This window comes from Pelodiscus sinensis, chromosome 21 (assembly GCF_049634645.1).
Source record: "Pelodiscus sinensis isolate JC-2024 chromosome 21, ASM4963464v1, whole genome shotgun sequence".
Lineage (NCBI taxonomy): Eukaryota > Metazoa > Chordata > Testudines > Trionychidae > Pelodiscus > Pelodiscus sinensis.
Window position 1 is genome coordinate 26485876 of NC_134731.1, and position 25819 is coordinate 26511694.

Sequence of the window (25819 nt, forward strand, 5' to 3'; positions counted from 1 at the left end):
AGTTATGCCAAAGGAATCTCATTCACTACCCTTCCACTCTCCTTTTACAAAGAGTGTGATGGAAATAGAAACTGGGGGATAATTGATCTACTCTGTTCGCCTGTACGATGGATCCAAGCATAATCTCCTCCCCCTGCAACAAAGGTGAAAGTTCATCCCTCCGTTGTTTCCGATAATGTCTACTTAAAAATGCTGCAGTTCTGTTATTAATACACTGGGGTAATTCTACAATGTCTGTTCTATGGCAGGCAGGCAAACAAGTCAAGTGCTTTCTGAAACTGATCATATCACTAAGACAGACGACAAAAACGTAGTATTTTTTTTATTTACACTTTCGTCGTAAGGGGCTATGAAATGGAACAGAGTTCTATTTACAAAATGCTCCTCCCGATGCAATAAGCGAGAGCATTTCTCAGTTAATTCATGGAGCTCGTGTAGAAAAGACAAAAGGTTAAGCAACACTGCACTGCCCACTGGACCATCTGGTGAACATTAGGACGGTCAATAAATCATGAAAGCACCAGTTCATCAAGAAAATTCCACTTCAAACCACCGATGGGAAAAAAAGGGGATGGGAAAAACTAACAAAATGGGTATTTTCAGCTTTTATAAAAACAGGAGCATTAAATAACTTTAATCTAATTTCAATTGTTTTATTGGTTCTGTTCTGATGACCATATGGCTTCCGCATGCTGAATGCGTCGCTCTCTGTCTTCCATACAAAAGCACTGGGAACTAACTCAGCATTAGGTTTCTTCAACGAAGAAACTCATCTCCTCTTAGTCCTTCTCCTCACCATGGGTGATGACATAACAAAGATTCTTATAGTCAAGATTACCGGAGACATCTGGTGGGAAAGCAGCAAACATCTGGCTAACCTGCAAACCAAACAGGAAATAAGCATTACAAAAGGAGGACCACACGGGTACATCTACACTGCATGCTTATTTTGAAATGAACTATTCCGGAACAAATACTCCGAAGTAGCTTATTTCGAAATACCATGTCTATACTACAGGGAAGCCTCAAAATGGGTCTCTGGCAGGCTTCCCTAATGTGGACCTGCTAGCTCGATTTAAAGCCCCAGGAGGCATTGGGTAGTAATTAGTTTGAATATTGAATGGCCCTGGGGAGGAGCTATTTTGAAATAACAGCAGTGAAGCGTCCACACTACTGCTATTCTGAAATAGCTATTTCGGAATAGGCATTATTCCTCATGGAATGAGGTTTACAGAAGTTGGGAAAAAAAGTCCATTCTTTTGAATTTATTTTGAAATAATGGAATTGTTGTGTAGACGCTCACATTGTTATTTCAGAATAATGGCCGTTGTTCCAAAACAACACTGCTGTGTAGATGCACCCTAGGACAGGAACTTGTTCTGATCTCCATGACCCAGGGAACTCTTTGTGCCAACTGGCAGAGGGTACAAAAGTGCCTAAGGGATGCGGGAATCCCCTGGGTCTGGAATCTTCATTCAAGTTGGCCAAAATGTGCCATGCAAAGTCTCTGCTTGAAAGCCTATGTCACACTAGTCATTGTATTCCTTGTGAGATGTGCACAGGGATAATATGAGGAGAGATATGTGTGTGTGTGTATATTTTATATATATATATATATATACACACACACAAACTTATGTTCTCTAGGTCTGGGCAAGATAAGGCAGAACACCAAAAGCTGTTCTACAGACCCTTCTCTGGCAGGGGGCAAGAGACTGAGCTTTGTATGGTTCACAACAGATGCCTTTTTACAGTCCAAGAAAATGATTGGGGGAAGAGAACTGGGGGAGGGGAAAACCAAAAGTAGGCGGGGTTATTCTGAGTAGGAGAAAATACAATGAGTTTTTGGAACTGGATGTGAGGTGCGGATGGACCCCCAGTTGTCTTCAGGAAGGGGAGGCAATTACCACCAGGTCTGGGCTCATGAAAGAAGAGCCTCAGCCTTCTTGGTGGGAAAACGCTATGGGAAGGACTTAGGAGAAAGCGGGACCTTGCTAGGCAAGAGGGCATCCTGTTGCTTGAGTTTTGGCTGTCGAAGATGTGCTAGGATGTTGTTTTCTGACACACCAATTTGTGTCCAATATTTCTGTTTGCTTCATGTGAGTCTCTGGTCTTAGCTCAATATCCGAGATTTGCTTTCTCTGTAAACAAATCCAAGTGCTGGGTGTTCAGGGAAGCTGTGTTCTAAGGCGTAACTAGTTAGCTGGAGAGTGCTATTCCTTTGGGAGGAGCCAAGCTGCGATTTCTCTGACCCTTCAGTGGAAGGGGGGAGCAGGCACTTCACACTCAGGGATTGGGGGGTGCATACTGCTAGCCCGCAGGGGGGGACAGCTGCGCCCCTGGGGACTGAGAACAGAGGATTTGTGTTGCCTTCGGCTGGGAGAATCAGGGACTTGACCCCTGGCCGGCATACACAAGGCTTCCTCGTGCTATGGACAGGCAAGGTGCTCGCAACCCAGGTCAGCCTGGTTCACAGTGGAGAATTCTCCATGGAATTCAGTGGTTATTGAATGGAGAATCAACACAGCTGACCTATTTAAACCTCCTCCTGCAGGAACTCAATATAGCCCCTAATTAAAAGGGCTTTTGAGGGATTAGTTCGGGAATCCTACAAGATTCCAAACACAGAAATGGAGCCCAGATCATCGATCTAGTCCACACCCAACAGACCATCATGGCCTACTTCACAGCAGAACAAGTGGGCCAGTCTTACACCTCCTTGGAAATCCAAGGAATATTTAGTATATGTGATTTTGATTTAGGCATGAAATAATGTAGGGTGGAGCTAGCATGGATCTCTCTAGCAGTCTTGTGCTGAATTCACCTAATAAAGAAGAGCAAATGCCCATTGCTCACTAGCAGCTATCAATATATTCATATTTCAAAGAAGGTCAAAGGTCCTTACCTCTTCTTGACTGAACCGGTCTGCCTGTGTCATAAGCATTTCTTTGATGCTGTACAAATAAAATACAATTATCTGGTGAAAGGAAGGTAACTGCACATCACCTCTCAGACTGCAAGCTTCCTTCTGAAAATGTGTGCGACTGCATAAATTGGGGCTGCTAATCCTCAAAAGAGATGGTACGAGATTTACTATGATCTCTTGGTTCCAAGAGGCTTCCTCCCTCCCATCAGTGTCACCCCATGGGTCAGCCAAGTTATTCTGCTTTGCAGCATTGTAAGACTGTTGACCGTCATGACATTTGTAATGTAGCCATTTTCAATACTCATCTTACGTTAAAAGGGTGGTTTTCGTGCTAGCTCTTTAGAAATTTGTGTCGCTTAGGAAGGCTGAAAAAGAGACATCGAAGGATTAAAGAAACAGAGCATGAAATGAGAAAGAGGCCATGAGAACGAAGACTTGAAAGAACTGCAGTAGCTATTCCAAATCACCATAGGAGTACCCCCTTTTTTGCAAGCACTCGTTCCCAGAGGGGATTATGAACTGCACAAGACCTGCTGTATTTTGTGACCTGGAACTATTGAACGTTGACACAGACCTTATGCCCCACACGAACTCCCTTCTACGCAATGACATCAGAGACAGAAAACACTCTGGGGTAGAACTGTGGTTGGCCTATCCCTTGTTTTTGCATTAGCACAACTATCAGATAGGGATGTGATATTTGTGTTTACCAAAATTCTCACATTCATTGAGTTTTATGGCTGGAAGGGAGGCTTAAATCATCTAGTTTGGCTTCTTGTGTAACCCTGTGTTCAACCACTACAACCCCTAATGTAGATGCAGTTATACCAATATAACAGCACATTATACTGGAGAAGCTTATTCCCCTTCTGGCACAGGAATATAAAGTATAAATATAATTATACCAGTATAAAGAACCTGCGTCCATGCTAGGTGTGGGTTGAGCTGTTTTAATTATACTGGTACAGTTAAAGTGGTACAACTTTTGTGTGTGGATAAGCCCAGATAACATTTACTTTCTACCTTTCTCCCATCCTTCATTCTGCTATTAGAGCACAAATTAAAAGTCTTTTTTGTTGTTACCACCAAAGGATAACTGTTCATTCTCTGAAACCCGGTATTCGCTACATCGGAAGGTTGAAGTAAGATACGCAACTGCAGCTACGTTAATTATGTAGATGGAGTCAACGTATCTTACATCGCATTTCTGCACCATCTACATAACAGGAAGCTGATGGAAGCAAACACTCCCATTTGGCTTCTCTTATTCCTCATGAGGAGCAGGAATACCGGCACCAAAGGGGGCACCTCTGAGTTCAATTTAGCAGGTCTATATTAGACTTACTAAATTAAACCCCGGAAGATTGACCATGGCAGGGTCGATCTTCTGTGTAGTGTAGACATCTCAGAAAGCCCTAGAGGAAACAGACTGGGTGCGTCTAGACTGGCAAGATTTTGCGCAAAAGCTTGCCAGCTGTCTACACTGGCCACTTGAATTTGCGCAAGAGCACTGACTTTGTAATGTACAAAATCAGTGCTTCTTGCGCAAATACTTTCACACTCCCACTTGGGAAAAAGCCCTCTTGCGCAAGAATACTTGTGCAAGAGGGCCAGTGTAGACAGGGAAGAACTGTTTTGCGCAAAAAAGCCCTGATGGCTAAAATGGCGATCGGGGTTTTCTTGTGCAAAATCGCTTCTAGACTGGCCACGGATGCTTTTGGGCAAAAGCACTTTTTACGCAAAAGCATCCATGCTAATCTAGACGCTCTTTTGCAGAAATACTTTTAACGGAAAAACTTCTCCGTTAAAGTATTTCCACAAAATCATGCCAGTCTAGACGCAGCCACTGAGTCTTAAATCTAGAGGAAATGGATTATAAACTGGGGGCAGTGGGTTGTAATTAGATAAGCGTGAAGAATTTGAAACAAGAATTGAAATCCAAAGATTTCCATTTCAATTTTATATTTTTGAAAATGGACTGATTTTTAAATGCGACTCTTCTGATATAGAACCTTTTTAAAATAAAAAGTGGAAATACATAAATACAAAGATCAGAATTTCTTTATGATGGAAGTTAATTTGGATATAAAAATACCTCTTAATGTGCATGCTATTTTGTTTGTTGAAACACTGTAAGAAATTTCTGGATTACTAAGGAAACACAAGGAACAAAATAGTGAAAATATCCATGCAAAATTTCCTGAAAATATTTTCTGCACTTTGATACAAATTTATTTAGGTTACAGTGTATTTCCTGTATTCTTTCTCCATGCTCTTTATTTAGTAAAGTCATACAACAACTTTCCTTGTCACTAATAATTTTTGTCTTCTTAGCCAAACCATTTGTTGCATGACTATTGTTTTTCTAGTTACTTAATGCATGATCCCACTGCTGTATATAATTAAAACATAGCAAGTTAGTTCTCGTGTAAGAATATTGATAATGGAATAGTTGTGACCTATAAAAAATAGCAGTAGAAAAAGGTAAATAGCATGTTGGATACACCGAACAGCTTGACGAATGGGAAAAAGCACTTACAATACTTGTGTTAGCGATCACAAATACATATACAGGCTTCAATTAGGGAGAGAGCTGGGCGCTATGGGTCTTCTGTTCAAATGCTCAGAGTGTTTTTGGAAAGAAAAAAAAAGATCAAATGTCTAATTATAATCTTCTGATGCATAGCCCAGCAAGCCTTGGCACTCTCACAAGTAAGAAGGACTGAGTTAAGGACCTATGCACATTTTCCGTTATTTATTTTATAGGGAAGCGAACACTCACAATTTCCAAAACTAGAAGCTATGTCCTTTTTTTAATAGTATTTTTTTCTCTCAAAAAAAAATATCAAAGCCTTGCGGTGACTTTACAGAAACCAGTCAATGCCCATTTGCCTTGATGTGGGACACGAGGTTATATCTTTTCTGGTCGATATCAACGAGTTCTAATATTTAACACATTTTGGTTGCTCCTTTAATTTCCCACTAATTTTAGAAAATTCCCTTGCAAATTTATGGGGCAAGTTGCTTTTTAACAGGAAGAGCCCATCTCACAATGTGGTCTTGGGAAAAGCTGTGCGGATTAATGTAAGCATTGGTCTAGCAGCTCTAGCTCATGGGAGAACATCCCCAATTCATTTCTATCCAGTTAAATCTCCAAAGGGCCAGGATACATGGATACTCAAAAGAACCAGACTCTCAGCTAGGGCAAAGCCACAGAGATCCATTGACTTCATCATTAGAATTGGCTGACATTGGCCAGACTCAGTTCAATCAATGGGAACTTGGACTGAGTCATCTAACCTTTCCAAAAGCTATGCCAGTTGACACCAGCTATGGGTCTGGTCCAAAATATTTTCTCTCTTTGAGGTCATTGTATAGGAGGGAGTTTGTGTGTGGCATAACGACGTGGAGAAACAAAGTTTGTCATGGAAGTTGGAAGCTGGTTATAACATCCTGGAACTTTTGGAAAGTTTAGAAGAGTCCATCACCGTTGCCATTGGATGGACTAAGTGAGTCATTTCCAGCAAGAGGTGAAAACTTGCAGCCGGAAGAGACATAAAAATCTCCAGAAGGATGTTAACTATATGAACCTCAAAAAATAAGTTTTGATGAAAAGGTCACTGCATCTGGGTTTGGGGGAGCCATCCCAATGTTTTTAATGGGAAGGAATAATATTTATTAATACATTAATTGTCATATTGAAAGGGACGGAGGAGCCACTGTAAAAACGATTGCAAAACCTTCAAATGTCTAAAATTTGGAAGCATATGAATAGAAGTCAAACCTCAAAGACATTTATGGAATTGATTTAATGGTTTGTTCTGTATGATCAACATTACCCTCGGGTCTAATAAGTAAACATTATGCTCTGTTGTGGTGATGAACTAAAGCCATTGTCTAATGCTAGCTGTGCAGAGGAAGTGGGGAGGGTGACCTTTTCCATCTAGGGAAAAAAATAGTATCATGCTCTCTTCTTCACTTTTGGAGTCATTCCTAATTCCTAATTCGCCCCAGACTCTAAGAGGCTTCTTTTGGACCTTGGTGTGTGCAAGACTGTAGAACCAGGCACACAAAGAGGAGCGGCATGGTTTGTATCCAATACGTTACTAAAGATGGGAGTGGGGAAAATAATATTTCATGGTTCTGGTATCATCAGAAGACTGCATTTCATGGTTGTGATTTCAGTACCATGTGATACGGACTATCAGGCAATAAGATAACTTAAGAACATAAGAACATACGAACAGCCAAACTGGGTCAGACCAAAGGTCCATATTAAGGATGTTAAAATGCGGTTAATTGACTAGTTGACTAGTCAATAGAAGTTCCATCAACTAGTCAACTAGTCAATAGGCACTTCCACATTCCTCCTTTGAAATGTACAAGAGCCCCAGCAGGGGCTCTTGAACATTTCAAAGGAGGAATGCGGAACTCCGCGTACAGCCTGGGGCCAGCAGGAAATCCCGCTGACTCCAGGCTACACACAGCGTGCCTGCTTTGAAATGTACAAGAGTCCCCAGTGGGTCTGTGGATCAGCTGTGCTGTGAGTTGCTCCTTTAAAACGCGGTCTCTGTGCAATTCAAAGGGGCAGCCGTGGAGCCCAGGGGCAGGTGGGGACTCCCAGCTGACCCTGGGCTCCCCGGGGCATTTCTCCAGAACCCGAGATCAGCTGGGGAGTCCTCAGCTGACCCCGGGCTCCACAGCTGCCCTTTTGAATTGTGCAGAGGCGGCATATAAAGGGGCAGCCCACTGCACAGCTGATCCACGGATCCTCTGGGAACTCTTGTGCTTTTCAAAGCAGGCACGCGGCATGCAGCCTGGAGCCAGCGGGACTTTCTGCTGGCCCTGGGCTGTATGCGGAGTTCCACGGTGCTGCCACTTTGAAGTACCCCTTCCCCTATCCTTTGCTGCCTCTATCTGATAGAGGCAGCAAGGGGCGGGGGGATATCGACTAATCAACTAGTCAAAAGACGATCCGCTAAGCAAATGCTTATCCAATAGTCAACTAGTCGATTAGTCTTTAACATCCCTAGTCCTTATAGCCCAGTGTCCTTCTGACAATGGCCAATGGCTCAGAGGGAGTGAACAGGATGGGAATCATCAAGTGATCCCTCTACTGTCATCCATTCCCAGCCCCTGACAAACAGGCTAGGGACACAATTCCAACCCATCCTGACTAATAGCCACTAATGGACCTAACCTCCAGGAATTTATCTAGTTCTTTTTGGAACCCTATTAAAGTCCTGGTCTGGCACAACTTTACTCTGCTGGGCAGTGGGAATGGGACATCTGAAGTGACTCCACATACCAATGAGTTCTTTCCAAACTGAAAGGGTGATAATATCTTAAAAACAAACAGGAGGGGTCTCACCTTCAGTTCCTTCTGATTGTTAGCTGCACACCCACTTGATTCAACTGGGTTGTAAACTCTTTAGAGAAATGGTTATTTCTTAGGGCTTGTCCACATGAACACTGAGTTCGTGGCAAGCTGAGGAAGCCAGTGTGCTATTGACTCACCGTTAGCAAGGACCTTCTTGGTGTGCACTAACCAAGTCATTAATGCATTTTGAGGTATTCCTCTTTAACATCAGACTAGATCAGAGCACGTTCACAAACTGCCAATGGGTGCCAGCAGAGTGCAGAGTCTGTGGCAGGTCGGCATGGGGTAGATTCACACCCCGGCTTGTTGCAAATTGTATAGACAGACTCTTATTTGCTGTTTGTACAGTTCCTAACACAATGGGGCCCAGATATTGACTGAGGACTCGTGTGTGAGGGAAATAAATAACAATAAATAAGGATATATTGAACATTAATTAATTTTTAAATTAACTTGCATGATCCAGAAGTTCTACTAAAAGCTGACCATGACTATCCCACTTCAAGCTACACAGACACATCAGGAGGATTGTAAGCAACACACACACTGCTTGAGGTTCCCTCATGTTACCACTGTGTTGGCAGAACCCCTGGATGTGTTATCACTTTGTAACTCAATGCTTCCTAATTAGCATAATTTACAGAATGGACCTTGTAAAAGGCACCAAAACTGTAACTCGGCCCTTATTCACAAGGTATTTAAGCACGTCTAATTTTAACCATGCAAGTAGCCCCACTGAGCTCATAGCGATCTGCCCTCCTTCAAATAATTCATCTCAAGGGCCTGACTCTCATTTATATTAACGCCCCTGTATACCACTTAACACCCCCATTCACGCTGCAAGAGAGGTGTAGAGAGGCCCAGTGTGGGTAAATAAAAATTGGGTCTCGTGTCCTTTTACAAGCAAAATTGAGGAGCTGTTTTTAAAATAATACATGCTACTAATAATTAATGACAGGGCTCCCACAATGCCCACAGGTGAGCTGGAAAACTAGAGCAATTGATCATCAAGAAGCAGAAGGGTCGAATGCCAAACATTTTCACAAGGGAAGATCCTTTCTCGGAAGCTGTCTCCCTCTATGAATTAAGCTGATTGCTCTATTTTTAAAAGAGGACTCGCCTTCCCCTTCAAGCAAAGTCCTCTTCCTTGGGGAGTTGGACACCAGACACTCATTTTCTTTTTACATATGGAGCTGATCTATAAAGGGCGGGTCATGTGTTGATTTATATCCAGACCTTGTAAAGAGACTGTCTAATGGCATGCATGTGATTACATTTCCGCCGCCTCTTGAAATGTCTAAAAACAATAACATCTCTTTTTGGGAGGGGGAATGGGGGAGATACAAAAACATTCATCCAACAGTCTAGCCTTTGGACTGTAGCTTACACGGCTATATGCTTTTCTGCCTGCCAGCTCTTCTGCCTCCTAGAATACTGGAGAATATCCATCCTTTTAAACAGCACTTTTAAGCCCTGCACTAATTTTTTTAAGGATTATAAATAAACTTACTAGTCTGCCTTTATGTGACCTTTTCCTTCTGGGTCGAAAATCTTAAAAGCATTGAGAATGGTCTCTTCTGGGTCCGTGCCTAAAAGAAAATGAAATATAATGTAGCTGTCTCTGTGTATGTTCATATGGCTATATCTAATATTTGCTAAATAATTGCATTCATCTGAAAACGGAGCAACATGGAGAACCCTGGAGTTGGCAGTTTGAAGACAAAGATTTCTTAAGTCTGCAGCATTCGTCATGTCAGATAAACAATAAAGGTGAATAGTTCAGTGTTCAGAAGCTTAAAAATAATAACTCATATCTATTCTGTGTCTGCAGGAGAGAAAACTTCCAGGAACTGGTCTCCAATATCAGTACCCAGAGGATTAGCAGCTTTCAGAAATGAAAATATAACAAACTGTTTCCCTGGCTGGCTTCCTTTAATCTTGTACTGTATGTTCCTTGTAAAAACACTTTTTGATGTTACTTGCTCTTCACTGTACAGAGGAGAGGTTATTTCCCTCGCCAAAGGAAACGGAGCTCGTCACCAAAATGAAGTGTCAATGAAATGCAATGGAAACAGGATGATCAATGTACAATAGTGAATTGTCCTCCTGTTCTGCATTGTGTTTCCAGCTGAGGATCTCAAAGCACCGTGTAATGCTCACTGACATGCCTGGGAAGTAGATAAATATTAGCTGGAGGAAAGGGAGGCTGGTTAATTAACTCGATTGGGAAGCAGAAGATGTGGCTCCCATTCTCAGCTCAGCCACGGCCTTTCTGCTTGACCTTCAAACTCATTGTGCCTCATTTTCCATCTGTAAAACAGAAAATATAATCCGTCCTTTCTTCCTCCCGGGGTTTGTCTTGTCTATTTAGATTGTAAACTCTTGGTCACAGAGACTCTCCCTGTGTGTCTATACAGCTCTGAGCACCATCTTGGTTTGCACTTATGTGTGGTACTAAATACAAATAACCAATAACCACAAGTCAATTAAATACAAATTACAGACAAGTAAACTGAGTCACACAGATAATTTAAATGAATTGGAATGATGAGTCTTTGAAGTGCCTAATAGAAAAACCTGCTCACAGCTTGGCAATTCCATTATGTCCCACAATGTAACAGAGAGAGACTCAGGCCAGGTCTACACTAGACCTGACAACTCAGCTTAAGATATGCAACTCCATGTACAAAGAACACATAAGCTGAGCATGGCAGTGTCCCCATAGGGGGAGGCCAATGGGAGCAAATGCTCCTATCAGCTTCCATTAATATTTGCAAAAGGTGGAGTACCAGACGCCGGCAGGGGTGCCCTCTGAGTTCGATTTAGCGAGTCTTAACTAGACTCACTAAATCAAACTCGGGAAGATCGATAGTGGCAATCTTCTGTGTAGGAAGACAAGCCCTCAGGAACAAAACCCGGGAATTCTGATTCACGGTTCTTTGTTCTAGCAATTCCCTGACTATTGCCCAAGAAGTCTTTCTTTCCTATGTTTCGCAAGGATACTTAGCACAAGGAAGTGCAGTATCTGGGCTGACAGGGTGGCCCATAACAGCTTGGTCAATGATCCAGATGTGACAAGGCCTCTTTCTAGGCCTTTGCATCACTGGCCATGAGATTTCTTTTGCAAATTTCTGGCAACTGCAATGGCTGGTTCAATACAGTGAGTGTTGATATTTAATGTTTTGATTGTCCCATGAAGTGAAACTTATCCCTGCACAGAGGAGGGGGGGGGGGGTTGCATTTTAAACAGTCACCTCTGTGTGGGGGATTCTTTCCCCGTAGTGCGTCTCACATGTTCTCCTCTGTAACATCCTTGGACTTCGGCTTTAAAGAGAAGCAATGCAGCAGGCATTCTTTATTGATTAGCTAGTAAATAAAGTGGTTTCTTTGATGTGAGACATCTCTGTTTTCTGTACAAATTGCATTATTCCAACTCCCTGTAGAAACAGCTCCATGTGGTTGGCATTAACATAAACTGAGTTTTGTTAGCTGTTCATCTGGCATCATAATATCAATATACAAAGCTAAAGCTTGTCTCCAAAATCCCAGCTTCCCTTTTATGACAGAAATCAATTACAGCACAACAAATTTCACTTAGAAAGCACCTTTCACCAAACTCTCTGAGTGGTACTTAGCTAATAAAAAGTGTTGCAAAATTGCCATATCCACTTCCTCCAGTACATTCTCCCTTTATAATTGTACTACAAAGACTCTTCATCCCAATTAGCTTTGATTGGGAATGTGCAGTCTTTTGGCTCTGCTTATTTTGCATGACAAACCCAACCCGAAGGGCATGACAAGCACAGCTGTGATTTTCCCTTTGACAAATGGAAAGAAGAAGCAGCTTAAAAAAAAGCTCCCCTGCTAATGGCCAACAGGAAACCTGTAGACAAGAGGGGTTCACTTCACCCCTTTACCTTCCTGTGCTGGCTCTGGTTTCATGCTGTGCAGTTGGCAAGGCTGGAATCCCAGCAGGCTTCAGATACTGAGAGAGGCAAAGGACAGAAAGGAAAAGAGGAAGAGGGGCGCTTTGCCAAGCGCTGTGTGCTCGTGGACATTGTGAAAAGGCAAGAGTCAGTGCTGGCACACTCCAGAATGGTGAATCAAGATATCCAGCAGATCCCAGCAGGAAAGGGTGTGCCCACATTGCCATCACAGGGTGCAAGCACAGCACCTGATGTCAGACCTGAGCTAGCTCTGGCAGTCCATGGTTAAATTAATGGAGATTGCCTAGCTCCTAGAACTGGAAGGGACCTTGAAAGGTCATCACATCCAGTCCCCTGCCTTCACAGAAGGATCAAGTACCATCCCTGACAAATTTTTGCCCCAAATCGCTGCCACAAGGATTGAACTCCTTAGCACGCCAATGCTCAAACCACTGAGCTATCCCTCCCCCTGTAATTCTTCAGTGCAGTCAAGCCCCATAAGTCCCCCAGGATTCCAGACTTGCACAGTTGTGGCTTCACTGCTCCAGCGATGAAAACTAGCTAGGGTGTGTCAAAACACACAGCAATCAGAGCCTGTGATTGCAGGGCTGACAGACCCTCAGGGTATCTCTACTCAGCAGCGCTATTTTGGGATAACGTCCATTATCCCCAAATAGCATTCTGCGCTGTCTACACAAGAAGCCCGTTATTTCAAAATACATTCAAAATAATACATTCTTATTCCGGCTTCCTATAAACCTTGATGTACGAAGATTAAGGAAGATGCCTGGAATAGCGATATATTTCAAAATTTAGCACTGTGTAGACAGCGCCCAATTTTGAAATAAGCTACACAATTTGCGTAGCTCAAATTGCGTAGCTTATTGCGAGGTACGTGCTACCATGTAGACTCACCCTAAAGCTAAGGCATGCCTCCACATAAAAATGCAAGATGCCACCAGGGGAAATAAAGATGCATGTACCACTGGGCAGCAGGGAGACAGAAAGAGCTAGAGAGAGAGATGTGTATGAAGATAGATAGATAGATAGATAGATAGATAGATAGATAGATAGATAGATAGATAGATAGATAGATAGATAGATAGATAGATAGATAGATAGATAGAGTGGTTTTTACCCACAAAAGCTTATGCTCAAATAAATCTGTTAGGTGCCATAGGACTCCTCGCTGTTTTTGCAGATACGGACTAACATGGCTACCTCTCTGAGACTTGACACTATGCAAGGTAAAGATTTTACTATAAACTATTTACAAGATATTACTGGCCAACCTCATCCCTTCATTGGGATTGGTCCTGCTTTGGGCAGGGGGCTGGACTTGATGACCTCCGGAGGTTTCTTCCAGCCCTGGGATTCTATGAGTCTATACTAAGTTCCATTCCACCTCAAACCTTACCAGGAGTGCAACAGTATCCTCAGCCCCTGCGTTTATACAGTCTAGTGGGGCTCTCAATCTGTTACTGGAGTTCAAAGTCTGAAAACCCTTTTTTCACTCCCCAGTCCATCAGGGGGCTAGGAGGGCCAGGAGCACTTCTAAGAGCAAGGACCACTGCTTTGACTTCAAGAATGTAGACACATAGCAGAGCAAACATAAAAGTAATCATTGAAAATTATGGGTTTTTTTAAATTCCAACATAATATTCCCCTTGGGAGGAAATGGGAGGAAAGAGCAAACCTGAAAACCCAGCTGTAACTCTTAATGGACTTCGGAAGGTGTTTGGATTCTAGGAGGTTGAGGACAGTACAAGAACCTGAACAGAATAGAACAAAATTATCTTGGTCTGAAGGCTAAAGTTACTCTGCTCATTCATATATATTGGGAAGCTGACCTGGGGTGCATGTTACCCACTCAGGATCTCTCTTCTGCCATTCTTGGTCATGTGCAATGCAAAAAATGGAACTAAACTATTGGCTTCCAGTTAGACTCTAGTACTTGTGGCAGAGATCCCTGTATTTTAAATGGCACCGGGCCAAATTCCCCTCTGTTGTAACTCTAGTGAAGCAAAATGAGATTAAATGTGTGTGCTTTGTCCACTAATCAGCAGTGTGCGGGCCAAATCTTGGTCACACTGAAGTCCATAGCAAAACTCCCATTGATGTGAGTCACACCGAGGTTGGCTCATCAGTTCCAACCTGTAGGAAAAACGAAGAATGGTGATGTGGCTGAGGCATAACCAAGAGTCAGTCTTCGGCTCTGCCACAGATTCCTGTGTGTCCTAGGGCATGTCACTTAGTCTCTCTTTGCTCTAATTCCCTAAAAGAGGGGCAAATTCCTGCCTATCTCACGGGGGGGGGGGGGTTTCAAGATGCAGCGATATGTCTGATAATTTGTTTGTGAGGTGCTGAGACATTACAATAAAGCGGTCTATATCAATAGACTGATACATTCCTCTCTGACTCTCCCAGCAGTACTTACCTTTCAGCTTTTCACCAAACATAGTCAGGAAAATAGTGAAGTTAATGGCACCTGGAGCTTCCTGAACCATGGCTTCTAGCTCCTCATTCTTGACATTCAAACGACCTGTAAGAGCAGAGATGGCTTTTCATAATAAATAATCGCTTTATTTCAGAAAGTGGTTCCCCACAATCTGCCTCTCCTTGTGGGGATCATGGCTCAGCAGAACCTTGTTAATGATCGGATAAGATGTAAGCACAGGAGAACAGCCACACTGGGTCAGACCAAAGGTCCATCTAACCCGGTGTCCTGTCTTCCAACAGTGGCCAATGCCCCAGAGGGAATGAACAGAACAGGGAAGCATCAAGGAATCCATCCGCTGTCAGCCAATCCCAGCTTCTGGTAAATGTAACTCAAAAAGTCACCATCACAAAACAAACAAAAGGAGTTGGCTACAGGATAAAAGGGCAAAAGAAGGAAGGGGTGGGGAAACTAATATGGGAGCAATAGTAGCCAACCGTAGGGCCAGTTCTAAGCAAACGGATTCTCTTTTACTCTAGGTGGAAGCCAGGAGTTCTTCATCCTATTGCAGGAAGTAGCTATGGAATCATAGTAAGCATGCCTGTTCCTTTCCATCTGCCAGGTCTGGGACTAGAGCTGCGATCCTGACAGCCCTACCTAGGGTGGGTCATTCCTTGCCAGCTGGGCGGCCCCACTGATTTCAGTGGGCCCAGCTGAAGGGTGCGGTGCTATGCGGCATGAATTAAGGGACTCAGAAACTGGCCCTCGGAAATGAGCATTCCAGAGGAACATTATCACAGAATCTTAGAACACTAGAATGGGAAGGGATCTTGAGATATCGAGTCCAGTCCCCTGCCCTCATGGCAGGACTCAGCACCGTCTCGATCATCCCTGATAGTCTGTCTACCCTGCTCTTAAATAGCTCAAGCGATGGAGTTGCAGGTGGACGGTTCCTCACTATTGCTATAAAGTTCTGGGGAACTGTAGCTTTTTGAAAGGGCCCTGCTGGGGTCTGATTCCTCCCCAAGGTAGCACTATGGATTCTAATCAAACTCCTTTTGATAATATCCAGAGGGCAAAATCCCAGACACCATCACTGTTCAAGGCTCAAACGCTGCCAAAGGGATGTAGCGCCAGGTCTGGGTTTAGGATCCTTTTGACCTGTCATTGCCTGGGAAGGCCTGATGCTCCAGGGCGTTGAATGCTTGGAAAGGGCCTTCCTTAACCTCGTGACACACACATTCCAACCTACGTCAGGGCACAGAGGGACAGACCTTTGAGAGAAGTTCCCACGTTGCTGTGGGAAGGACGGCGGCTGGTCCATGACTGAAACTTTAATTGGTGGGTATTGCCGCGACTCTGAGATGAAAAAGGGGCAGCTCAAGAAGCTCACATAAAAAGGCAGATCAGAAATGCCCGGCACAGACCCCTGCTTGGGTGGGCTAATTATGAAAGGGTTGATGCGGAGGGCTCTCAGGGGAGGATGTCAGCTGTGCCACGCAGTAGCACCCGCCAACGAATCCCAGAATGGCCCTCATTTAGCCTTTGAAAGGGGCTGCTCAGTAAACTTCCTGGCTAGAGATACACAGCCAAGAGAGCAGCTACCAGCCATGGAAGAGGAGGATCAAATTGAGCAGGTTTGGCAGGTTTTCCCGTTGGCTCTCTGAGCCGCATGCATAACTTATGACTCACCCGGCTCCAATTTTAATATAATCCTTTCATATGTGCTTGACATTTCAATTGCAGATAGAGTACTTTTATTTATTTACTTATTTGTGCACTCACCCAGGGCAGCAAATGTATCTCGCAGGTCTGCTTTGTCAATGAAGCCATCTCTGTTCTGATCCATGATGGTAAAAGCCTAGTAAGAGAAAAAAGGCTTTCTGTTCCCGTTGAGTCTTCGTGTCCAACTGTAAATCCTGATACTCCTCAATGGGGGTATTATATTTGCATTAGAAAGGGGAATATTTATCTTTCTTTTATTAATCTACAACGTACAACGTTAGTTTGCATTACTTACCTTCAACACATTAATGTATCTTGGCAAGAGATTTAATTAAACCCACCCAAACTTCTTCTTAGTAAATTAACACTCCATGCAGCATGTCATTGGGTCTATGCCAGTGCTGTCAGATCTAACCATTCAGGCTTTAACCCGTGAAAGCTTGAATTAGGGAAACTCTCGTCCCAGCTGCCACCAAGGCTGTTACATGGCTTGTGTATCCTGGCCTATATTACATTGCCCTCAACAGCTAGAACAAGCTGTAAGACATTTAGTAACGGTGGCCAGCACACTGGGTACTAAGTTAAAAATCAAAGTTCTGGTGGGGGAAGGGCTAACTGTGAAGCCTCAAAGACTCATCAAGGAAATAAAAACAGAAAAGTTAAGAAAACTCAGAAGTCTCGACTTTGACATGTTATTTATTCAACCAAGGCCTGTTGCCCTTTCCATCACATTGTGTCCTTCGGGCTGTGGTCTAATTGTTCTCTGAATGACCTCTGGGTCTTGACCTTATAATATCTTCTAAGGAATTCTTCGTCATTTGTGGGATTTGTTGTTTTGTAGTTTTCAGTCAACACACAATTTCTGAACATTAACCTCTCCCCCATTCATCATTAAATTTGCCTGCCCCCACCTGCCACCCTCTTACATACGTACACACATTCAATGGTCAAGTTTTAAAATTTCTTATGCTTTGAAAGATTTTAATGGTTTGAGAGTTATTTTTCTGATCTTACAATGGGAACACTGGAAGAACCAATAATATTTCTAAAAGTTCCATCCATCCATCCACCCCAGGGACCTTCTACATGCTTCCCAAAGATATATAATCCAGGGAACTCAGGCAGTTCCATGATATCTACCCATAGCACTCCTACTCCAGGAATTTCATGCCCTCCCAGAAACCATCCTCAAATCACTCAGCACACAAAGGTCAAGCTTCCCCCAAGACACTACCTACGTCCTCCACAAACTCCACCAGCCTCCCAGGAATACTGTCCTTGACACCACTGATGTCACCTCCTTCTGTTACCAACATCCCTAACCATGATCGCGCTGTAGCCTGCCTCAAATACCTACAAGATAATGTACAACACTGACATATCGACTCTAAATGCATCGCCAAACTCATTGATTTCATATTTGTCACGAAAGAGTCACACGTAGCAACAAATATGTTATCCAAAGCCATGGGAATGGCGCTCGGTAATAAAATATAAACATAACCTTTTAAAAATCAGTATAAAATCCATGGATTTTTATAAATATAATCATTCTCTGTGGCGTTAAAAACTAAAACACCTTATCATTTGGTTAGTGCATGAGAATTGCCTTATTTGTGCAGCTATTCACAGGTATAGAAGAACAGTAATCATGTTAATTTAAAATGCCAGTTGTCTAGAAGCACACAAAGCATATATTGCCTGACTTCTCTATTCCATTCACTTGTCTAGAAGCACATGAAGCATATATTGCCTGACTTTTCTATTCCATTCACATTTTTCCCATTCTGCTTGTTGTACAAAGTCAGCCAATCAGAAGCTTCAGAAGGGTAGCCAAGTTAGTCTGTAACAGGAAAAACTTAAAAAAAAAAAAAACAAATAATCTAGTAGCACTTGATTGACTAACAAAATATGGTATCATGAGCTTTCGTGGGCACAGCCCACTTCTTCAGATGGTTGTGCCCACGAAAGCTCATGATACCATCTCCATGTTTAGTTAGCCTTTAAAGTGCTACCAGCCAATCAGAAGTCAGGCCTCCAAGAGGAGTGAAAATAAAGAAGGGAGAGTAGATTGAACCTTATCCATGGGGAGCTGTTTGGCAGAGGAAGCAATGATTGGGAATGTTCACCACTGTAAATGATCACAGAGGCACACGGACACTTGAATGGTTAAGGGTTTATAAGAATCTGAGGTGCGACTGAAGTATCATGAAAGGAAGGGAGCCGACAGCCTCCACGGACCCCTGGGCAAGGTCGGGGGAGGGGGCGGTTCTGCACTCCCAGAAGGGGCGAGGCCTCAGGTGGACGGGGTAGGGGCAGGGCAGTCAGCCCTCAGTACCATACAGACTAAGGGTGCCCACCCCACCCCCGCCAGCCCTCAGGGTATGTCTACACTACCACACTAGTTCGAACTAGGGTGGAAATGTAGGCAACCGGAGTTGCAAATGAAGCCCGGGATTTGAATTTCCCGGGCTTCATTTGCATAAAGCCGGGCGCCGCCATTTTTAAATGTCCACTAGTGCGGACTCCGTGCCGCGCGGCTACACGCGGCACGGACTAGGTAGTTCGGACTAGGCTTCCTATTCCGAACTACCGTTACGCCTCGTGAAACTCCTCGAGGCAACTTCCCCCTTTGCACTCCATCATCGACGGGCCTGCATGAAAGGTACTGTACCTCACAGAGGTGTAGATTACAAATGGTAGGCAGTACAGTGAGCTAGCCATATGCACCCATGATGTCAAGGTGTAGCAATAAACACGATGACATCAGATATGGTAAAGATACAGAACCATGGAAATGGGCACAAAAGATAGGGAGAGAGATAGAGAGACAAGGTGGGTCGGGCAATATTCCCCAGTCCCTCATTCAGTAACGTCATTGAGCACATGCCCAAAGTGAAGCGGGTGAATAGTCACAGTAAGTAATCTTCAGAGCCGCTTACAGTCAGCAGGTTGTTGCCAATGGGCTTTTGTTGCCAGGGGGATCAGGCTGTAAGTGTATAGAGCTGGCAGAAATTTCAGGTGCTGAAACTCTTTTGAAAGAAAGAAAGAAAGAAAGAAAGAAAGAAAGAAAGAAAGAAAGAAAGAAAGAAAGAAAGCGCACAAATAAAATGAGTTATCAGTCAAAACCACCACGATGATTCAGAAAACAACTGTGTGTTCCATTAAAGCAGATGAATAAAGTAATGACTGCAGACTAACCCTAGGAAGGGAGGGAAGAGTATATAACACAGCAGAATAGTATAACAGAGTTGGCCCACCTCTTTAAACTCCTGAATCTGGGTTTGATCGAACATGGAGAATACATTGGAACCGCCTCCTTCTGTCTTCTTCTTGGCCTTTTTCGGAGACTATAAAATATAAAAAGATCCAGCACAAGAGTAAATAACATTTGGAACACCAAGTCAGACAACCACATCTGTAACAGAAGGTAACATGCATGCACAAGTACCATGAGATGGTTGTATAATGTCATATTTTCTCCCACATTAGATTCAGTACTTTGTTGTGCAACAAACCTACACATACAGAAATATGCTGCTTGGTTACAAAACATGGGGTGCATTTTTAGCAAGAGAGTTTTGCTGCTAACAGCTTTCAATGGACCGGATTGAAACTGGATCATCCAGCCTGAATACGAGGCAGGACGTGACTACGTTGCCCCCAGGAGCTGTGCAGGAACCAAACATGGAGAGTCACAAATTGGCCTCTGCTTCCTCCTTGCTCCTTGGAGGCAGTGCTGTATGCCAGCCCATTTCCTCGTGCCAGTTACTTTCCTCTCAGTGCTGGCTCTGTTAGACTGATGGGTTGGGGGTGGAAGAAGCTAAGACTCTGACCTCTCTCCTCAATGTGCAAAGCTTGCCAGCAGCGGCTTCTTTCCCCTTCCCTGCAGACTCTGGCAATGCAAGTAGCCTGCACTGGGGAGTGAGGAAGCGCCTTATTTTACTTTACTCCCCTGTGCAGCCAGGCTCACACTTAAACCTTACATGGGGCTGTCTACACGGCATCTGGGAGCAAGCCTTCCAGACTGGGAGGATGGACTTTTGCTCGCCTGGCTTGACATTGTGGCTCAGACTCTCAAGCCTAGCTCGCTCTCATCTGCAGTGCAGACAGGCAGGACCAAGTCTGGGACCTCTGGAGCTCAGTGCATGAAGCTCTACAGCTTGAGCTGAAAGCCAGCTGGCTCTCAGCTAAGGCCATAGAGCACGCTCATTCTTCCTTTCTGTAAATGGTCTAAGTGTCACCCGATGGGACAGTGGATTATATACGGCCTCTAATATGGAGCAGTGGAATGAAAACTTTTCCATTAGCACTGTCATAGCCTGCAGTACCGAGTGGACAGATCCCTCCAAAAGTACACACCACCTACATTTGGAGGAAAGCACATGCTCCGAGTTCTGTTCGGGCCAAATAATCAGACATTACATTCCCTCTCTTCACAACTTACATGGTCCCTGCTAGTGCAGTGTCTGTGCGCCTCGCAATCGTTAATTCAACAGCCCAGTGAGGCAGGTCAGTGCTTTTACCCCCATTTTATAGATGGAGACAAAGGCCCTGATCCTCAAAGGTGCCTAACTTCTACTGATTTCAGTATCTAAATACTTTTGTGGATCAAGTTTCTTCTTGCCCAAGGCTGAGAGTATGTCTGTCTACACAGGGGGGAAACCACATCTTAGATGCCAGGCCAGCAGACTCAAACTAAAAACAGCCCCTAGATCAGTGGTTTTCAAAGTACAGGTCGCGATCCAGTACTGGGTCATGGAAAACCAGGCACTGGGTCGCCTTGCTGTAGGGTGACCGGGTTATTAGTGGGGGTTACTAAGGCAGGCTTCCTTCCTGTCCTGGCACCACAGACCGCACTGTGCCCCAGAAGTGGCCAGCAGCAGGTCTAACTCCTAGGCGAGTGGCCACGGGGCTCCATGCACTACCTGCCCTCGAGCACTAGCTCCACCCTCTCATTGGCCAGGGAGGATGGTGCTCGAGTGTGAGAGCAACTCACAGAGCTGCTTGCACATCTCTGCCTAGAACTCAGGTACCTGCTTCTGGGCCACAGCAAGGTCTGAGGCACCAGGACAGGCCCCACTCTCTAGTCTAAAGATATAATTATGTTGGGTCACGGGCATCAATAATTTTCTTCAACTGGGTTGTGAGAAAAAAAAGTTTGAAAACTGCTAGTCCAGATGCTCAGGCTCTGAAGTCCAGGGGGTTCAGAGCCCAACTTAAAACACCAACTTTTATCACAAGCTCAACTCTCTAGTCACAAGCGCTGAGACTCGCTACCTTTTTGATGGGTAGACATACTCACAGGGAATCTATGGCAAAGCAGGGAGCTAACCCTAGGCCTCCTGAGTAGTAGGCTAGAACTACCCACTGGACCATCCTTAACCCTATTTATATTACATCCTGGGCTTCCCTTATGTAATAGAAAAGGAAAACTCTGTTCTGTGCAGATTGCGTTTTATTGAACAAACGGCAACTTTCCCTCCTCCAAAATCTGCCAAGATTCAAATGAGATCCTAGGAGTGAGAGCTGCTCAAAGACATTCTTCCACCTAGCCCTGCTGGAAATATATACTGTCTGGTCAACTTGACTTGCCACGCAGATCTCAGCATTCAGTCATCCTGGGTTGGCTCTCATGCTTGCAAATTAGGGTATGTTATATACCCCACCCATGTACACAAATCGTATCTATTGTCTGGAACGCAACCTTCTTCACTGTGCGAAATGCGTGAGGAAATGTATTTTCTGGGAAGAAAAAGAAAGACAAAAATGCCACCAAGAGATGGAAAAATTCATAGACTACTCACTCCAGGGATGCCCGGGGGCAGAAAGACTCACAGGGAAAAATTAGTGAGTGCAAAGCACCCACTGGCAGCCAAGCTGCCCCCCCCCCCCCCTTTGCCTCCCTCCTTCCTCCTCCTTACCAACTCCTCCCTCACACTTGCAGCACAGGTGAGAGGGCAGGGAAGAGGCAGGATGGGAACAGTCTTGGGCCAAGAGGTGGAATGGAGCAAGGCTGAGGCAGAGGCCTGGGAGAAGGGATGGAGTGAGGGCAGGGTCTGGAGTGTGTGTGTGTGGGGGGGACTGAGCACCCCACAACTGGAGGGGAAATCAGAACCTATGAGAAAATATGTGAACAAATGGAATGTTTAATTAATGTAGAAATATTGGGTTGGGAAAATAAAGAGATTCCTTCCTCCTCCTCCTTACTTGAGGTATGTCTACTCAGCACCCTAAACTCGAAATAAGATAGACTATTTCTAGTCTATTTCAAAATAGGCTATTTCAAGTCATCCCTTCACCCGCATGCCACGAGGTTTACAGGGATGGCGAAATAGCGTGCCCGTTTTTTCAAAAAATATTTCAAAATAACGGGCACGTTTCTAAGAGGCGGGGTAGCTATTCCCGGATACCTTGGTATCGCGAAATATCTCCGCTCTGTAGACATAGGCTTGGCACAAGTTTTGTTTTCAGCCAAAATGAGCAGCTTTCCGTGCCATTGGAAGTGCCTGATGGACATTTTCAGCATTTCTAATTAGAATGGAAATACTAGGGACAATCCCTCTTCTTGGCAAAGGTAAAAAGAGAGTGGGGTCAACTCATTGAGCGTCCTGACCGGTCTCTAATCTAGAGGCTACTCACTTCACACTGTAAGTCGTATCCCCAGGTCTGGCCTTAGATTTCAGGGAAGGGCCAGGGGTCTGGTTTCATCAGGGCACCTCACACTTAGCTGATCCATCTGAGGGGGCAATTTTTGGGTCATCACTAGCTTTGCTGTTGTGGATAAGGGGAGCCCAGTTGCCCAGTCCCTGTATGATTTTTTTTTATTCGCTCTGATAAACCTTCCTCCCAAACAATCAATTTGCTTTCTGAAGGTTAACAGCACAAGGATAAGGGCTAGAATCCTACTCCTATTCCTCCCTAATCACACCATGTCTCGGGTACTCCCTGGCTAATTTTGGTGGGAGCTCAGAGTGCATACACAGTAGGGTCTTTAAGCAGGACTTGTAGCCGCATGCAATGCTGTGGTAAAAAGCCAAGGCACATTGCCACATTGCCAATACAGAAACATAACACCCCCTCATTAAAGTGTTAAAGCCCCTGGAGAGCAGAGCCTATTTGGTCACAGAAAAAGTGCAGCACCAGGCAAATTCAGCCTCTTAACCCAGGAGGGGTGGGGGTAAAGGAGGCAATTGCCCCAGGGCCTGGCAATTGTAAAGGGCCCAGGGCTTCCTGCTGCAGCTGCTACTGTGGCACTAGCAGAGGCCATGACCCCAGGCTCTTCAGAAGCACCACTGGAGCGTCAGTGGAGGGGAGCCCTCTTCTGCCCACAGACCCACCCCTTCCAGAGCCGGTTCCCCCGCCCCCGCCATTGTCCAGGGGCCTGACAATTCTGTCGGCTCCCCTGGTTACAACGCTGTAAAGCACCAGTGGAAACCCGACTGCAGCGCCGGGAGCCGCACTGCGCTTTAAACCGTCTCGTGTAGGCAAAGCCTTCACCTCGTTGGCGGTGAGAGTCGAACCCAGAAGGCAGCTAAAAGGGAGCAGAGAAGTGTCTGAGCTGCAGAGTTCACACCTGAAACGAAAATTCCCCACCGTCCTGCAGGGATTCAACCAGGATTTTGTCTGAGGCTTATCTCTCTGAAACAATCTAATATCTTTGTTTTACCTCAGGGAGCCGAGAGCAGGGCAGCAGATGGGGAAGCAGAACACCTCCATTCTATTCTCGGATAGATCTGCGATTTGCTGCAGGGCCTTTAGCAAATCACACCACCTCTCTGTGCCTCAGTTTCCCCATGTGTACAATGGGGACGATAACACCAAAGGCTAAGTGTTTTGAAAGTTGCTGTTGAAAAGGCTTAGAGAAGAATGTCAGGAGCTGGGAGGGGGGGTGCAGGTTCCCCACGCTGAGATTCCAGAAACGCATCTGGAAGAGTGTTGCAATGTCTGATACACTCGCAGCTTGCGTGTATTAATCAGCCCAGTGGGAAGAAGAGAACCATTTGTTTTAAAGGGGAACCTCACTACTGGGTTATATCTTTAGTTCTAGTGGCCATGGCTTGGATTTCTAAGTAAGGAACTTTTTGTTAATTTTAGAAACTTTAAAAAAAAACGGAATATGAAAACCCCTGAACCTGAGACAGCTCAGTTTAGATCAGGGCTTGCTGCGTCCTGGGTTTCCTTCTCCGAGATTCTTTACATTTCTCCCCTCTGGGAGGGCCAGGGAGTCTGAGAGAACAAGGCTAGTTCACTGACAAAGATAGAAACAGTGAGTCAGCGTCCCATTCGCCTCTCCTGGTGCAAGGGAAGAACTGGGCCCTGGAGGCCAGGGTGGGGATAACTGGGTGTGTTTTTGTGTCTATAGGTGAGGAATTTCTCCTCCTGCTGCAGAGGAGACCTACAGAGCTGGGAAGGTAGAGACTGGGTCTGCATCTTTAGGTGGGTTTGGGAAAGTCAGGTCTTGCCTATTCTGAAAAACTCTTCTGGAGCCTGGACCCATAAATGGTTTATGACATCAGAGACACTGAGGAAGTGACACTTAAATATTTTAGAATGGAAGGAATATTATTCAGACTGTTTAAAACTCCCTGTTTTCAGTAACAGCTAATTAAATCAAGTGCCTGAAGGGAGAGGGGGAAGTCTATGTTTGTTAAACAAAGATTCAACAGCACACTCCCCACCCCATTCAATTAAGGGCCCCTCCAACCCCCATTCAATTAAGGGCTTGGAAACCTCCAAATCTACATATCTGAATTTTTCAAGGAGTTCTCCAGATAAAACAGGAACAAGACTTGACATTCCTGATATTATAAGGTGAAAAACAAGCAGAAACAATCAACCCTTCCACTTCTTAGGTCTTCTTTTATACAAAAAAAAGGGGGGACACAAACTCTTTTTTTTTCTTTTGCAGGTCACCCCGAGGGGGCTTCGTGGAGCAAAGTGAGGGCAGATCTACCTAGAAGCACTAAATCAGCACGGACGCACCCATGTGGTTATGCTGCTGTAGTACATCTGGTGAAAATGCTCTGTGCTGATAGGAGTGCACCAGGACTTCCAACGAGACGGGGAGGGGCCAAAAGGGGCACCTGCCCCTGGGCCTGGCAATTTAAAAGGACCTGGGGCTCCTGGCCACCGCCCCTACTACTGGAGCAACAACAGAGGCCTAAGCCCCGGTGGCACATTTCTGCAGCAAAGAACCCGGCTATGCATAAGTCACAATGGCTTGACCTTGGGCTAGTTCGACATAAGCTGCCTGGCACTGATCAAGCTGCAGAAGTTTCATCACTTAAATGTGACTCCCGCTGGTGTGTCTCTCTACACAGACACCATGTCCCCATACAATGTAGAGTCACGGTTGTTGTAATTAGGTGGGTGCAGGGTCAGTGTAGCTGCTGCATGGCTTATGCCAGCCTTTACTGGCTTTC

The 25819-nt window shown here is 44.7% G+C and overlaps 1 protein-coding gene across 1 annotated transcript in view; it reads right to left on the minus strand.

The window, feature by feature from the left end:
* Positions 1 to 307: 307 nt before the first annotated feature.
* MYL10 (myosin light chain 10) overlaps positions 308 to 25819 on the minus strand; it is a 28231-nt gene continuing 2719 nt past the window's right edge. Inside the window, exons 2-7 of the mRNA XM_006114226.4 lie at positions 19655 to 19744; positions 16455 to 16530; positions 14670 to 14774; positions 9817 to 9895; positions 2906 to 2954; positions 308 to 878 (exon numbers count right to left, since the gene is read on the minus strand). Coding sequence (XP_006114288.1) covers positions 780 to 878; positions 2906 to 2954; positions 9817 to 9895; positions 14670 to 14774; positions 16455 to 16530; positions 19655 to 19744 — 498 coding nt within the window. The 3' untranslated portion in view covers positions 308 to 779. The remainder of the gene's footprint in view (positions 879 to 2905; positions 2955 to 9816; positions 9896 to 14669; positions 14775 to 16454; positions 16531 to 19654; positions 19745 to 25819) is intronic.